The 13,919-nt window shown below is 42.6% G+C and overlaps 1 protein-coding gene across 1 annotated transcript in view; it reads right to left on the bottom strand.

Annotated features, from left to right (window-relative positions):
- ITPR3 (inositol 1,4,5-trisphosphate receptor type 3) overlaps positions 1 to 13,919 on the bottom strand; it is a 144,444-nt gene that overhangs the window by 5,429 nt on the left and 125,096 nt on the right. Inside the window, exons 50-53 of the mRNA XM_058176682.1 lie at positions 13,191 to 13,383; positions 10,368 to 10,475; positions 9,575 to 9,696; positions 8,219 to 8,384 (exon numbers count right to left, since the gene is read on the bottom strand). Coding sequence (XP_058032665.1) covers positions 8,219 to 8,384; positions 9,575 to 9,696; positions 10,368 to 10,475; positions 13,191 to 13,383 — 589 coding nt within the window. The remainder of the gene's footprint in view (positions 1 to 8,218; positions 8,385 to 9,574; positions 9,697 to 10,367; positions 10,476 to 13,190; positions 13,384 to 13,919) is intronic.

The raw sequence follows: 13,919 nt of genomic DNA, 5'->3' as shown, positions 1-13,919 counted from the left end.
ATAAGTGGTTCTTCAAGCATTTTTCTTCAGCGCATTTGTCCTCCACTTGTAGTCTATAGCAATCTGAATGCAGTAGATTGGACACTACCTAATGGATTGATGGCCCTGTTTGTGGCAGACACTTAGAACAGATAGCCTTTGAGATATTTTCAGTCTAAATTCAGTAATCTGGAAGAGAAAATGAATGAATTGTAGCGGAGCAGAAAAATTCATATGAGGGCGTTCAGTTTGGACACTTAGATGAATTATTTGTTAAAACAAGACTTCTCAAAAATTCTGTATGTAGCAGCAACCAATCCATCATTTCTTTCTACTCAGGCTAAATATCTCTCATGCCAATACTATCTCCTGAGCTCAGACAGCTATGCCTGATTGACTGCTTCATATTGCTCTGAAATCTAGAAAGAGGAGGGAGGGCAACATTTTGGGGATATTTTCATTTTTCTTCATTTGGAGGGGATGCGATAAAATGTTCCATTCATTTGGGAGGTAAATTGAAGATATAAAAGACAAAAATGGTGCACTGAGACTTAAAACACTTTCATGTTGTAGGATGAGAGCTCTGTTAATCTATGTTAGCCAAAAATCCAAGGAGTCTTGGAAGAATCTTTCCAGACTTACATAGTTATTAAAAGGTAGTTTTCATGAACTCCACCTTATTGCATCAGATGCATTGGTATGTTTAGCTAATGTGGAATTTAAATTAGGATGAAGTCTCTTATTTTAGCAAAATAAATACAGGACCATCAAAAATTTTGTTGCCACATTTCACTGGTGCAATACAGGGGGTGCCCTGGAAGCTGCAAAATGGATACTAAACTACAAGCAAACTAAAACAGAAGTACTACTATATAGAACTGATTTCATTCCTTCAGGCTGTTTACATTCTCACTCTTAAACTTAAAGCCTTGTGTTGCCATGCTCTAGTTCTATTCAAGGCAAACTGTAGAACTGTAAACTTATGTTCACATGTAAAGAAATTATTCAGAAGGGCAGCACATTCCTCTAGATGGTCTATGGATGTATCAGTCAATGAGATATTGTCGTGAAATTAACCATACTTTCATTAAAGAAATGCGGCACTTTCTACCTAACAGTATGCCATACATTGAAAATAAGTAAGTTTAATCCTTCATGTTTTACTTTTTTTTAAACTTGGGCACTATCAAGTGAACTCTAATATAAAACTCACACATATATTTTTAGTCCAGTCTTCAGTAAAATACCAAAAGTAAGCAGAGCTCCCAGTAATTTCATAAAGTCTAAACTAAGCTAACCTAATCATCCAGAATAACTCGTGCTCCTTCCAACAGGGAGAAAACCCCCCGCACTCCGGGCACTCCACTCACGTTTACGATATTCCTTCCTTCTCCTCCTCAATTCTTCTCCGTGCCCTGTTCACCACCAGGCTGCTGCAGTTATAAATCCAATGCCCGGTGTCACGGGAGCCCCGGGGGGCTCCCTCTATCACCCGTGCAGTCGCATTCTGGACTAACTGCAGCCTCCGGATGCCCTTCAAGGGGAGCCCCATGTAGAGAGCATTGCAGTAATCCAGGCGAGACGTCACAAGGGCGTGAGTGACAATGCATAGGGCATCCCGGTCTAGAAAGGGGCGCAACTGGCGCACCAGGCGAACCTGGTAGAAAGCTCTCCTGGAGCGGCCGTCAAATGATCTTCCAGAGGCAGCCGTTCATCCAGGAGGGCGCCCAAGTTGCGCACCCTCTCCATCGGGGCCAATGACTCGCCTCCAACAGTCAGCCATGGACTCAGCTGACTGTACCGGGATGCCGGCATCCACAGCCACTCTGTCTTGGAGGATTGAGCTTGAGCCTGTTTTCATTTTCTTCAGCGCATTTGTCCTCCACTTGTAGTCTATAGCAATCTGAATGCAGTAGATTGGACACTACCTAATGGATTGATGGCCCTGTTTGTGGCAGACACTTAGAACAGATAGCCTTTGAGATATTTTCAGTCTAAATTCAGTAATCTGGAAGAGAAAATGAATGAATTGTAGCGGAGCAGAAAAATTCATATGAGGGCGTTCAGTTTGGACACTTAGATGAATTATTTGTTAAAACAAGACTTCTCAAAAATTCTGTATGTAGCAGCAACCAATCCATCATTTCTTTCTACTCAGGCTAAATATCTCTCATGCCAATACTATCTCCTGAGCTCAGACAGCTATGCCTGATTGACTGCTTCATATTGCTCTGAAATCTAGAAAGAGGAGGGAGGGCAACATTTTGGGGATATTTTCATTTTTCTTCATTTGGAGGGGATGCGATAAAATGTTCCATTCATTTGGGAGGTAAATTGAAGATATAAAAGACAAAAATGGTGCACTGAGACTTAAAACACTTTCATGTTGTAGGATGAGAGCTCTGTTAATCTATGTTAGCCAAAAATCCAAGGAGTCTTGGAAGAATCTTTCCAGACTTACATAGTTATTAAAAGGTAGTTTTCATGAACTCCACCTTATTGCATCAGATGCATTGGTATGTTTAGCTAATGTGGAATTTAAATTAGGATGAAGTCTCTTATTTTAGCAAAATAAATACAGGACCATCAAAAATTTTGTTGCCACATTTCACTGGTGCAATACAGGGGGTGCCCTGGAAGCTGCAAAATGGATACTAAACTACAAGCAAACTAAAACAGAGGTACTACTATATAGAACTGATTTCATTCCTTCAGGCTGTTTACATTCTCACTCTTAAACTTAAAGCCTTGTGTTGCCATGCTCTAGTTCTATTCAAGGCAAACTGTAGAACTGTAAAATTATGTTCACATGTAAAGAAATTATTCAGAAGGGCAGCACATTCCTCTAGATGGTCTATGGATGTATCAGTCAATGAGATATTGTCGTGAAATTAACCATACTTTCATTAAAGAAATGCGGCACTTTCTACCTAACAGTATGCCATACATTGAAAATAAGTAAGTTTAATCCTTCATGTTTTACTTTTTTTTAAACTTGGGCACTATCAAGTGAACTCTAATATAAAACTCACACATATATTTTTAGTCCAGTCTTCAGTAAAATACCAAAAGTAAGCAGAGCTCCCAGTAATTTCATAAAGTCTAAACTAAGCTAACCTAATCATCCACTAAGATCCAAGCTTTCTCCATTTCTATATAATTTAAAGGATGGGGCATAACAAATTTATTTATTTATTTATTATTTATTTATTAATCACATTTATATACCGCCCTATCTCCCGAAGGACTCAGGGCGGTTCACAGGCAAATAAAAAACATATAAATACAGATTAAAATAACAATTAAAAAACTTATTCTACAAGGCCGAATTATTAAAAACAATATAAATAATAAAACCCATTTAAAACCAATAAATTTAAAATCTAATCCAGTCCTGCGCAGATGAATAAGTGTGTTTTAAGCTCGCGACGGAAGGTTCGGAGGTCCGGAAGTTGACGAAGTCCTGGGGGTAGTTCGTTCCAGAGGGTGGGAGCCCCCACAGAGAAGGCCCTTCCCCTGGGCGTCGCCAGACGACACTGCCTCGCTGACGGCACCCTGAGGAGTCCCTCTCTGTGAGAGCGCACGGGTCGGTGAGAGGTATTCGGTAGCAGTAGGCGGTCCCGTAAATAACACGGCCCTATGCCATGGAGCGCTTTAAAGGTGGTTACTAAGACCTTGAAGCGCACCCGGAAGGCCACAGGGAGCCAGTGCAGTCTGCGCAGGATAGGTGTCATACGGGAGCCACGAGGGGCTCCCTCTATCACCCGCGCAGCCGCATTCTGGACTAACTGCAGCCTCCGGATGCCCTTCAAGGGGAGTCCCATGTAGAGAGCATTGCAGTAATCCAGGCGAGACGTCACAAGGGCGTGAGTGACCGTGCATAGGGCATCCCGGTCTAGAAAGGGGCGCAACTGGCGCACCAGGCGAACCTGGTAGAAAGCTCTCCTGGAGACGGCCGTCAAATGATCTTCCAGAGGCAGCCGTTCATCCAGGAGGACGCCCAAGTTGCGCACCCTCTCCATCGGGGCCAATGACTCGCCTCCAACAGTCAGCCATGGACTCAGCTGACTGTACCGGGATGCCGGCATCCACAGCTACTCTGTCTTGGAGGGATTGAGCTTGAGCCTGTTTCTCCCCATCCAGACCCGTAAGGCTTCCAGACACCGGGACAGCACTTCGATAGCTTCGTTGGGGTGGCCCGGTGTGGAAAAGTACAGCTGGGTGTCATCCGCGTACAGCTGGTACCTCACACCGAAGCCACTGATGATCTCACCCAGCGGCTTCATATAGATGTTGAACAGAAGGGGCAAGAGAATCGACCCCTGCGGCACCCCACAGGTGAGGCGCCTCGGAGCCGACCTCTGCCCCCCTGTCAACACCGTCTGCGACCGATCGGAGAGATAGGAGGAGAACCACCGATAAACGGTGCCTCCCACTCCCAATCCCTCCAACCGGCGCAGCAGGATACCATGGTCGATGGTATCGAAAGCCGCTGAGAGGTCTAATAGGACCAGGGCAGAGGAACAACCCCTATCCCTGGCCCTCCAGAGATCATCCACCAACGCGACCAAAGCCGTCTCTGTGCTGTAACCGGGCCGGAAACCGGACTGGAACGGGTCTAGATAGACAGTTTCATCCAGGTGTAAGGGAAACTGATATGCCACCATATTTCTACAACCTTCGCGCGGCGGGTTGGAGACCGGACGATAATTACCTAAAACAGCCAGGTCCAGGGAAGGCTTCTTGAGGAGGGGCCTCACCACCGCCTCTTTCAAGGCGGCCGGAAAGACACCCTCCACCAAAGAAGCACTCATAATCGCCTGGAGCCAGCCTCGTGTCACCTCCTGAGTGGCCAGCACCAGCCAAGAGGGGCACGGGTCCAGTAAACACGTGGTGGCATTCAACCTACCCAACAACCTGTCCATGTCCTCGGGAGCCACAGGGTCAAACTCATCCCAAACAATGTCACCAAGACCACCCTCAGACGTCTCACCTGAGTCACCGCAATTTTGGTCCAAACCGTCCCGAAGCTGAACGATTTTATCGTATAGATAACCGTTAAACTCCTCAGCACGTCCCTGCAATGGGTCATCCCGCTCCCCCTGGTGAAGGAGGGAACGAGTCACCCGAAAGAGGGCGGCTGGGCGGTTATCTGCCGACGCAATGAGGGAGGAGGCGTAGCAACGCCTTGCTTCCCTCAATGCCACTAGGTAAGCCCTATTATAGGACTTCACTAGTGTCCGATCAGCCTCTGAACGGCTAGACCTCCAGGAACTCTCTAGGCGTCTTCTCCGGCGCTTCATCCCCCTCAGCTCCTCGGAGAACCAAGGAGCCGGTTGGGACCTGCGCCGGGTCAGAGGCCGCAAAGGCACAACACGGTCTAAGGCCCCCGCCGCGACCCGTTCCCAGGCCGCAACAAGTTCCTCAGCCGTGCCGTGAGCCAGACCCTCAGGAAGTGGCCCAAGCTCCGTCCGGAACCTCTCCGGGTCCATCAGGCGCCTGGGATGGAACCAACGCATTGGCTCCGTCTCCCTGCGGTGTTGAATGGCGGTCAGAAAGTCCAGGCGAAGGAGAGAGTGATCTGACCATGACAAAGGTTCAATGACTATTTCCTTCAAGTCCAGATCTCTCAACCACTGACCAGAGATAAAAATCAAGTCCAGTGTGCCACCCCCAGTGTGAGTAGGGCCATCGACTACTTGAGTCAGGTCCAAGGCCGTCATGGAAGCCGTGAACTCCCGAGCTGCTGTCGATGACGAGCCGGAAGATGGCAAGTTAAAGTCCCCCATGACTAAGAGTCTGGGGGTCTCAACTGCCACCCCAGCAAGCACCTCCAGGAGCTCGGGCAGGGCAGCTGTCACGCAGGAAGGAGCCAGGTACGCGACCAGCAAGCCCATCTGACACCTATGACCCCATCTCACAAAGAGGGATTCACAACCGGCAATCTGAGGTACAGTGGTCTCCCTCGGCTCCAGACTTTCTCTAATCACAACCGCCACCCCCCCACCCCTACCCTGAGCCCTCGGCTGATGGAATGCACGGAAACCCAGTGGGCACATTTCAACAAGGGGCACGCCCCCTTCTGTGCCCAACCAGGTTTCCGTAACGCCTATAAGATCCGCGGCGCCCCCCTGAATAAGATCGTGTATTAGGGGGGCCTTATTGACCACGGACCGTGTGTTGCATAACATAAGCCGAAGGCCCAGGCTCTGAGGGTCTTGACCATCGGGGGAACGGGACAAGTCAGAGGGATTGGGGCGCGCAATCGCCTGTAAACATCGAGCGCGCGCCCCCACAGAACGATACGATCCCCCCCTTCCGCCATATCTGCCCCTCCCACTTACCGTACAAATAGGACCACCCTCACCAGAAGGAACACATTCCCCCCCATAACCTCCGAACCTAATAAATAACCGCCGCGAGCACACGCAGGAACTGGCTCCCCACCCGACGGGCTACCCCCAACACCCGCCCTAACCCTCCCATCCCTTAAAAATGCCCTATCTAAAAAAACCCAAAGGCTCTTTTTCTTCGCATGCCACCTCTGTGGATCCCAAGACCCGTCATTGAGGCCGGCCCTTGATAAAGAAGCGGGCCATTCCTGCGAGGCGGGGGCACCTCGCAGGCGCAAGAGTTCCTGTCCCGAATATCGCATAGATATCGTATAAATATCGCGTGGCTAGAAGAAAGAATTCGACGAGGGATTAAACTATCCCAGGACGGCAGGATATTAAACAATAGTTTCTCCAATGGATACCCATTTTCTGATGACTCGTCAAATGGTGGCTGGTACATGATGACAAATGATATAAAAATGGAGAAAGATGGAAGTGACTCAGTCCTAAAATCCATTGAAAATGAGGTAGGTAGTTCTTCTAACATCGCCATCGGTATCTCTTTTTCAGTCATTTCTGGATAAGTCCCCCGGCAGATCGCAAGCCGGTCTCCAAGCCTCTTCCACCACAGTTCCAAGGGAACAATCATAGCCAAAGAATCCCAAAAGGCGATGTAAAGTGCTGATGACAATGTACATTAAAATAGTGGAATGAAGCAGGCCCATATAGGCCAGGACGCCTCCAATGCCCACCACACCACTCCCCTCCACCAGGATGGTCCAAGACTAGAGATCTCTCCAGGCCAGCCCCTCGCTCCAAGAACTCCAGATCTTGTCCAAAGGCCTGACCGCTCCACAGGTCCAGGCCTTTTCCAAGAACCAGGCCAGGTACCTCTGAAGAGGGCCGACATGTTGTAAAATGCCGCAGGTCCCAAGGAGCGGAATAAAGGACGGCCTAGAGGCAAGTCTCATACAGGGAGGGCAGTGGGGGGGCCGGAAACAACCCTCCATCCCCCTCACACCTAAAAACAAGTCCAGGGGGCGGGCGAGACACCGTACTTAATCCAATGCAGGAAAAGTTATTCCGGTGCGAAAAAGCAGAAGAACAGCCACGGCCTCGTCTATCAGCAACGAACGACGAGCCGCGGCCTCACCTCACGCCCGGAGTAATGTCCGCCGCTCGCCCTCGCCCTCCCGGCCTCATTCTCGGCAGCCGTGAGTCCGAGAAGGCCCGCAGACCTCTCCCACAGCTGCCGAGAGGATGGTAAAGCGGGCCGGGGGGCGCAAGCAGCTCGGCTAGCCACCTGGACGCTGCCATCCAACGAAGAACATCCCGTCGGCGGCTCCGATCTTCTAGCAAGCCGCCATCTTGCGCATGCGCAGAGCCAAAACAAAATTGTTTTGTTGCTTCTATTATTATAAGACTGGGTCTATAAATCCTCTCCACTCCACTGCAAACAATTCAAAGATCTGCCATAGATCAAGATGTATATTCTATTAACTCTATCAGAACAATAATCATACATATTGATTCTTTTAATATACCAACATGGAACACTCTTTATTCATAGATTTCTACATTCTATTATAAGAATTATATCTTAAAACTATCTTGATGCAAACTGGATAAACTCAAGAGTCCTTTAAATCCACCATACAAAATCCTTCAGAAATACTGTTTCATAAAATTCATTTGGGAGCAAGAGTTACTCCTGTTTATTATAAAAGATACAACCAGTTTTCTCTCACTGATGGAGAAGACTTTTGTATTTAAACAAGTCCCTTGAAATGTAAGCATTAATAAAATGTTTTATACCAAAAAAAGAGAGGAGCAAATGTATTTTTCTTGCAAATTCTTGGAAGATGTTTGTTGAGTGTAAGAACTGCCTTTCGCTAAGCGCTTACCGCATATAAAACATGTTGTTTTCAGGATTTCTTCTTTTTTCTGTTTTTCACTCCTTAAATCTGCAAAGGTGTCAATGATGACACCAAATATGAGGTTAAGGACTATGATTATGACAATGAAGAAGAAGAGGAGGTCATAGATCACTCGAGCAGGGAACAGGGATTCCTTTAAGATAAAAAAAAATCAGAATAGTCATTATCAGCAAGTATATCTTTCCCTTTTCCAGTGTCATATCAAAAAATATTGCCCACTAGAAAATGTTGAAGAAAAATGTGGTTACTGGGAATGCGCAGAGTGTATTATCAAAACTCTAATTAAAATGAAATAGAAGGACTTGATATTGTAAACATTGAAAAAGAAGTAGCTACGCTAATGCATAAAGGAAAGGGGATCAGACAGAAAAGAGACAAGTAGCTTAGAGAGGCTATCTGAGGGCTGCTTCTCTCCCAATGTTTCTGCTTGGTCACTACAACTAATAAAAAGGGTGTGCTCAGGGTCTCTTCCATCTAATGTTATCTTATTGGACCTTACTTAGAATGGTACATTTTCAATGGCAGTGCCTGCCTATAGAACAGCATCCTCCAGGAGAACTAGATGTCCTGTTAAATCTTTTGCAAAATGCTGAAGACCTCTTTCCACAGACATTTGGGTCCAAAATTTAGGCAACAAATGCTTTTTGTTGAATGTGCTTTTATTACTTTAATTTGGGCGCCGTAATGTTTGTATTATGGTTTCTGCTTTAATCTTTTTTTTATAAGAAATTTTTTTATTTTCCACAACAAAACAAAACAAAACAAAAAAACATTCACATCTAACCATTACATTGTGCTGACGGGGTGTTTACAAATCATCTTTTGCAAATTCAAAATACACCTCTCTTTCATACATGTGTCTTCAATGTCTTAATCTAACATATTTTCCCTTCTAACCAATTATAGAATGTACCATATTTTATAATATTGCTTATCTTCTTGATCTCTAATTTCAAATGTCAATTTACTCATCTCTGCACATTCCATCATCTTCCTAATTATTTCATCTTGCAAAGGTAATTTCTCATTTTTCGGTTTCTGCTTTAATCTTTGTATGGCACCCAGAGTCACTCTTGTGAGATGGGCAACCGTACGATATTTTAAATAAATAAGTAACTTTTCATCTAAATACAAAAAGGAGCAACATTTAAATCTGTATGGGAGACACAAATCCAGCTCTGCATGGGCCTACCCTTGTAGCGTATTCAACATGTTTGTCTCAAAGTACTATATGCAGTCTGGCAGATTCTGAAGCATTCCTGACTTCAGAGAAATATAAGACATATGTAATATAAGTACATAGATTGTCTCAAATGTACTCACATCTTTAGATGGTTTCCTGAGTATATCACCCACACCACCTCCATTTCTCAGGCCATGATTCAGTACTGTAAGTATGCACATGAGAAGCGTGTCACAAGCTCGTTCTGTATTATCTTCTTCTTCTGGAATAGAAGAAACAACACATCTGAAAATAAACAGACTAATTTCTTTAGTTAACCTTCAGAGCTCCGGGATTCTCTGTGTTTTTTCCAGTTGCTCAAACATGGGAAATAATTTGGGGAATTTGGCTGCTCTGCCTAATGGTTCCTGTTTAAAAGACATAAAGGAACATATTGGAGGAGGTCCCCAAAACAAGCAGTAACCGCTATTATAATAGAGCTGCTTTTAATTCAGATGAATCTTCTTTTCTGGTTTTAAGGTGCTGGGATGACTACCTACAAAGACAATCCTGCATCCTAAGAGCTGTGGTGGTGCAGTGGTTAGAATGGAGTACTGTAGGTTAATTCAGCTGACTGCCAACTCAAGGTTGGCTCAGCCTCATATCCTTCTGAGGTCAGTAAATTGAGGGGCCAGATTTGTTGGGGGCAATATGCTGGCTCTGTCATCCAATGCCTTGGAAAGTGCTGTAAAGCTGTGAAATGGTATATAAGTCTAAGTGCTATTGCTATCTTAAATAGAAAATCAAAGGCAACCTTTCTTTTCCCTCTAACCTAAGGCACAGAATAATTTTGCTGAAGACGCACTCCCAAATACGCTCAGTAAACGATGCAAGATTTCTCTTCATTCTTATTAGGGTCCCTATCTGAGGACCATGTTTTAACAATCCCTTTACCTTGCAACACTTCAGGCACTGTATCGGGGGAAGAGCAGCTTATTTTGTCATTGCTGCATGTCTCCATGAAAGTGCCTAAGTTGCTTCGCATCTCCATAGAATCTGTAGCTGGAAGTACAAGAGACAGAGGATTTGTCAAAACATCCCATTTCTGTTCATAATTTTTAAAAACATCCAGAAAGAGGCTTCCTGTGACAAACATCCTGGATATTTAGCAGGGTCACATTTCTTTTTGATAGAACTATAAAGTACAATCAGGTGTCTATTAAATGAAAAAAGGAAAACAAAAAGTACACAAAATATATAAGTTGTATAAAATGGCAAAAAATGTACTAGTTGATAGTAATCTCAGAACAGGATGCTTTTTATGAACAAAATCATTATAAATAAAAACATATTCTCCAAACAAAACAACAACAACCTGGATCCTTGTTTGCATCACCTAACAATAAATGGGAAAGCGGGTATAAGATGTGGAACCAGTGAAAACAATGTTACAAAGTAGCACAGACATGTATGGAGTTAACGAGAAACACGGAGGCCATGGATGAGAAGAAATCCTTAAAAGGAAATGAATGCTGCAGAAAATAAGGATGAGAAAGATACTGTATATTGCATTCATAGGGGAAAAATAGATGCAACAAATACAACAAGAAATGGTTAAATTGGAAAGAAGCAAGTGCAAATACTGAAAGATTTTCAGAGAAATCAAAAATATTTTGGAGGAGAGCATAACAAGGAGCCTCCAGCAAAATCAATAAAAATAAAAGTATTGACAAATTTGGGATGAAACTAAAGTGTAGGAGTGCTGGAGACAGCATTTTAAAGATCTTCATGGGAATGCCAATGATGTGTCGAAGACTGGAACTAAAATTAATCCTATAATGATTAATGTCCAAACAAAAGAATTGGTGAACGAGAAGTCATAAATGTTTTGTGAATGTTAAACAATTGTAAGTCTACAAGTACAGGCATTATAACTGTAGAAATATTACAATATGATGTGGCATATTTAGGGAGAAACTATGCGATGTTAAACATGTGGAAACTTGAGTTGGATACCTTTTCTGTTCCCTCCCTCCTTTGCTTAATCTGCTGAATTAGATTATATTGTGGGCGAGTTGTCTCTTCGCTTGCTCCTAAACTCATTACTCATACTTTGATCTTGTAACTGGCAGAATTAAAACAAAAGGGAGAAATTATCAATAAAAAAGACTGCATTTAAACAGCCTTTCTCAGAGACAGGTTCTGTTGAATTGATGGCAAATCTTTGTCTGCTAACATTGGAAAATATGCTGTAATCTTTCAGGAATGTATGTGTACTTGCACATGCAAATGAAGTTGTTTTGTTGCCTAACATTCAAATCATAAACTGTATGGTGCACTGAGAAGCATGGACTTGAAAATTAATGTGTCCAAGAGCAAAGAAATTATGTGTGACTGAGAAAATGGAACAAATTACTGCAAGTTTCACATAAATTGTGAATAACTAGAGCAAGTAGATGAATTGGTGTACTGTAGCAGAATGTTTATTAAAGTTGAGAAAAAAGGATGGAAAAACATTAAGACATGCAAAACCTGGTAGAAAGAAAAATGATAGCATATGGCCTACTGTAAGGAGTCAATACTTGTCAAAATAAGTAAAAAAATGGTTTTTAAGAGGATGTTTCTGCCCACTTTGTTATATGGAAGTGGAAATAGATTAGGAAAAGCATAAAAAATTAATTGAATCCAGTGGGGATGGGATTCATAAGAAATGTACATAGAAATGGAAGAATTGTTGATGAATGATAAGGACTGAATTAAAAAATGAGAGATCGTATGAACAAACTATGTTGAAGTGGTATGAAAAATGAATTTTGATCAGATTGCAAAACAAATATAGGAAGGAAAGATAAATGAGTCAAAGGCAAAGGAAAGACTTAAAAATGTATGGCTAAATGGATTTGGATAGAATGGAAACAAATTTTGTTTATAAGACTGGAAAGATATGGGTGGTGTGCTTATAGAATAGTGTGGAACGATATGAGATGGAATGGAATGGAAAAGGTATGGAATATTGTTGCTGTAAATAAATTTTAGCTATACTTCTTTTTTTCTCATGCCCTCGTTTTTACTACTATTTCTAATCCCTCTGTGCTCTACATGTTACTTGCCTTGAAAATGAATGGTATGATTGCTATATACAGCATGCATATATTTCCTAGTATGTCTCAAACTTAGATGAAGTCCAGAAATACTAAACAATGAAACATGGGCCATATATATTTTGACTTCCTGCAAAATAAGAGGAATTAACTCATTTCTCTATTAGTTCATCCTACTTAGACAATTGGGAAAGCTCTCCTAAAGGTTACTTCCTACCAAGAGGTAAAGTAGGAGGCAGACTGACAGCAAACTAACTTGGTAGCAGCTCCTGCCCTCTGGAATAGCTTTCCCCATGAAATGTGTAGGGCTCTCTTCTTCATGATTTCTAGGGGCAAGTGAAAACATGGCTCTTTTTGGAGATTGATTATAATAGAGTGATGACATATTTACATTCTGATAATTTTTAGGTTTGTATTTTTAACCTTTTCAAATTTTCTGATTTTAATCTGTTCTTAATACCAAAATTTCTCTAAATCACCTGAAATCCAGGTGGTTTCAGGCAGTCAGATAAATCTCATACACAAATGGACGGATGGACAAATAAATAAATAACCTCTCTAAATACCAAAACAGAAAGAACCACTTCATGGTAACTGTAAAATATGTTGTCCTCTTCAGGTTGATCAGAACTTCAGGATGGAAAAGGGGATACTTTACTTAAGTAGGAGAACAAACCTTTAGATCTGATGTTGGGCAGCGGGTCTACTTCCAGAATGAAGTCATCTTTTAGAAAGAGGAAGCCGACAATGGAGAAGAGGTAGACAAGGATGAGGGCCAGAAGAGCTGTCAGTAAAATTGAACGTCCATTCCTTGTCACACTTTTGATAACATTGAATAAAGTCTCCTCACGATAAATCAAGTCAAATAGCTGAAAAAGAAATTTTCCTAGGTCAAATCAATACAAACAGAACAAAGACTATAAAATATTGTTCTACTTCTGTAAGTTTTATTCCCAGAATTTCACCCACCTTCTGGAAAACATTCAAAATACTTTCTTTTTTTCAGCAAGACTGGTAATAGGGAGCCCATGTATTGCTGGGCTCCATATTGTATTATAGGCTTGTATTATATGTAATATTTTCTCTCACAAAATCCTGCAATATTTTCTTCTTTCTAGTCTTGTTTTTAATCCATGTTTTTGTTTAATTGTTTTTAATTGGTTCTGTAATTTTAATAGTAGACTTTATTGTACACTGTCTAGGATCACTTCATATGAAATGGGCAGCTATATAAATCTGACAAATAAACATACAAATAAACTTTAGATTGTGTAGATGTAGTACATTCTTGTATCAACATTCCCATTATATTGATAAATACACTGTGTAACTCTGAAAATATCTTACAAGTTCCCAGATCATGAACACGTTAGGTTCTGTCTGCTAAAATCTCCAATCTAAATTA

The sequence above is a fragment of the Ahaetulla prasina genome, chromosome 3 (genome assembly GCF_028640845.1).
Source record: "Ahaetulla prasina isolate Xishuangbanna chromosome 3, ASM2864084v1, whole genome shotgun sequence".
Taxonomy (NCBI): domain Eukaryota; kingdom Metazoa; phylum Chordata; class Lepidosauria; order Squamata; family Colubridae; genus Ahaetulla; species Ahaetulla prasina.
Note: the sequence above shows the minus strand (reverse complement) of the source record. Positions and strands in the feature narration are given on the sequence as shown.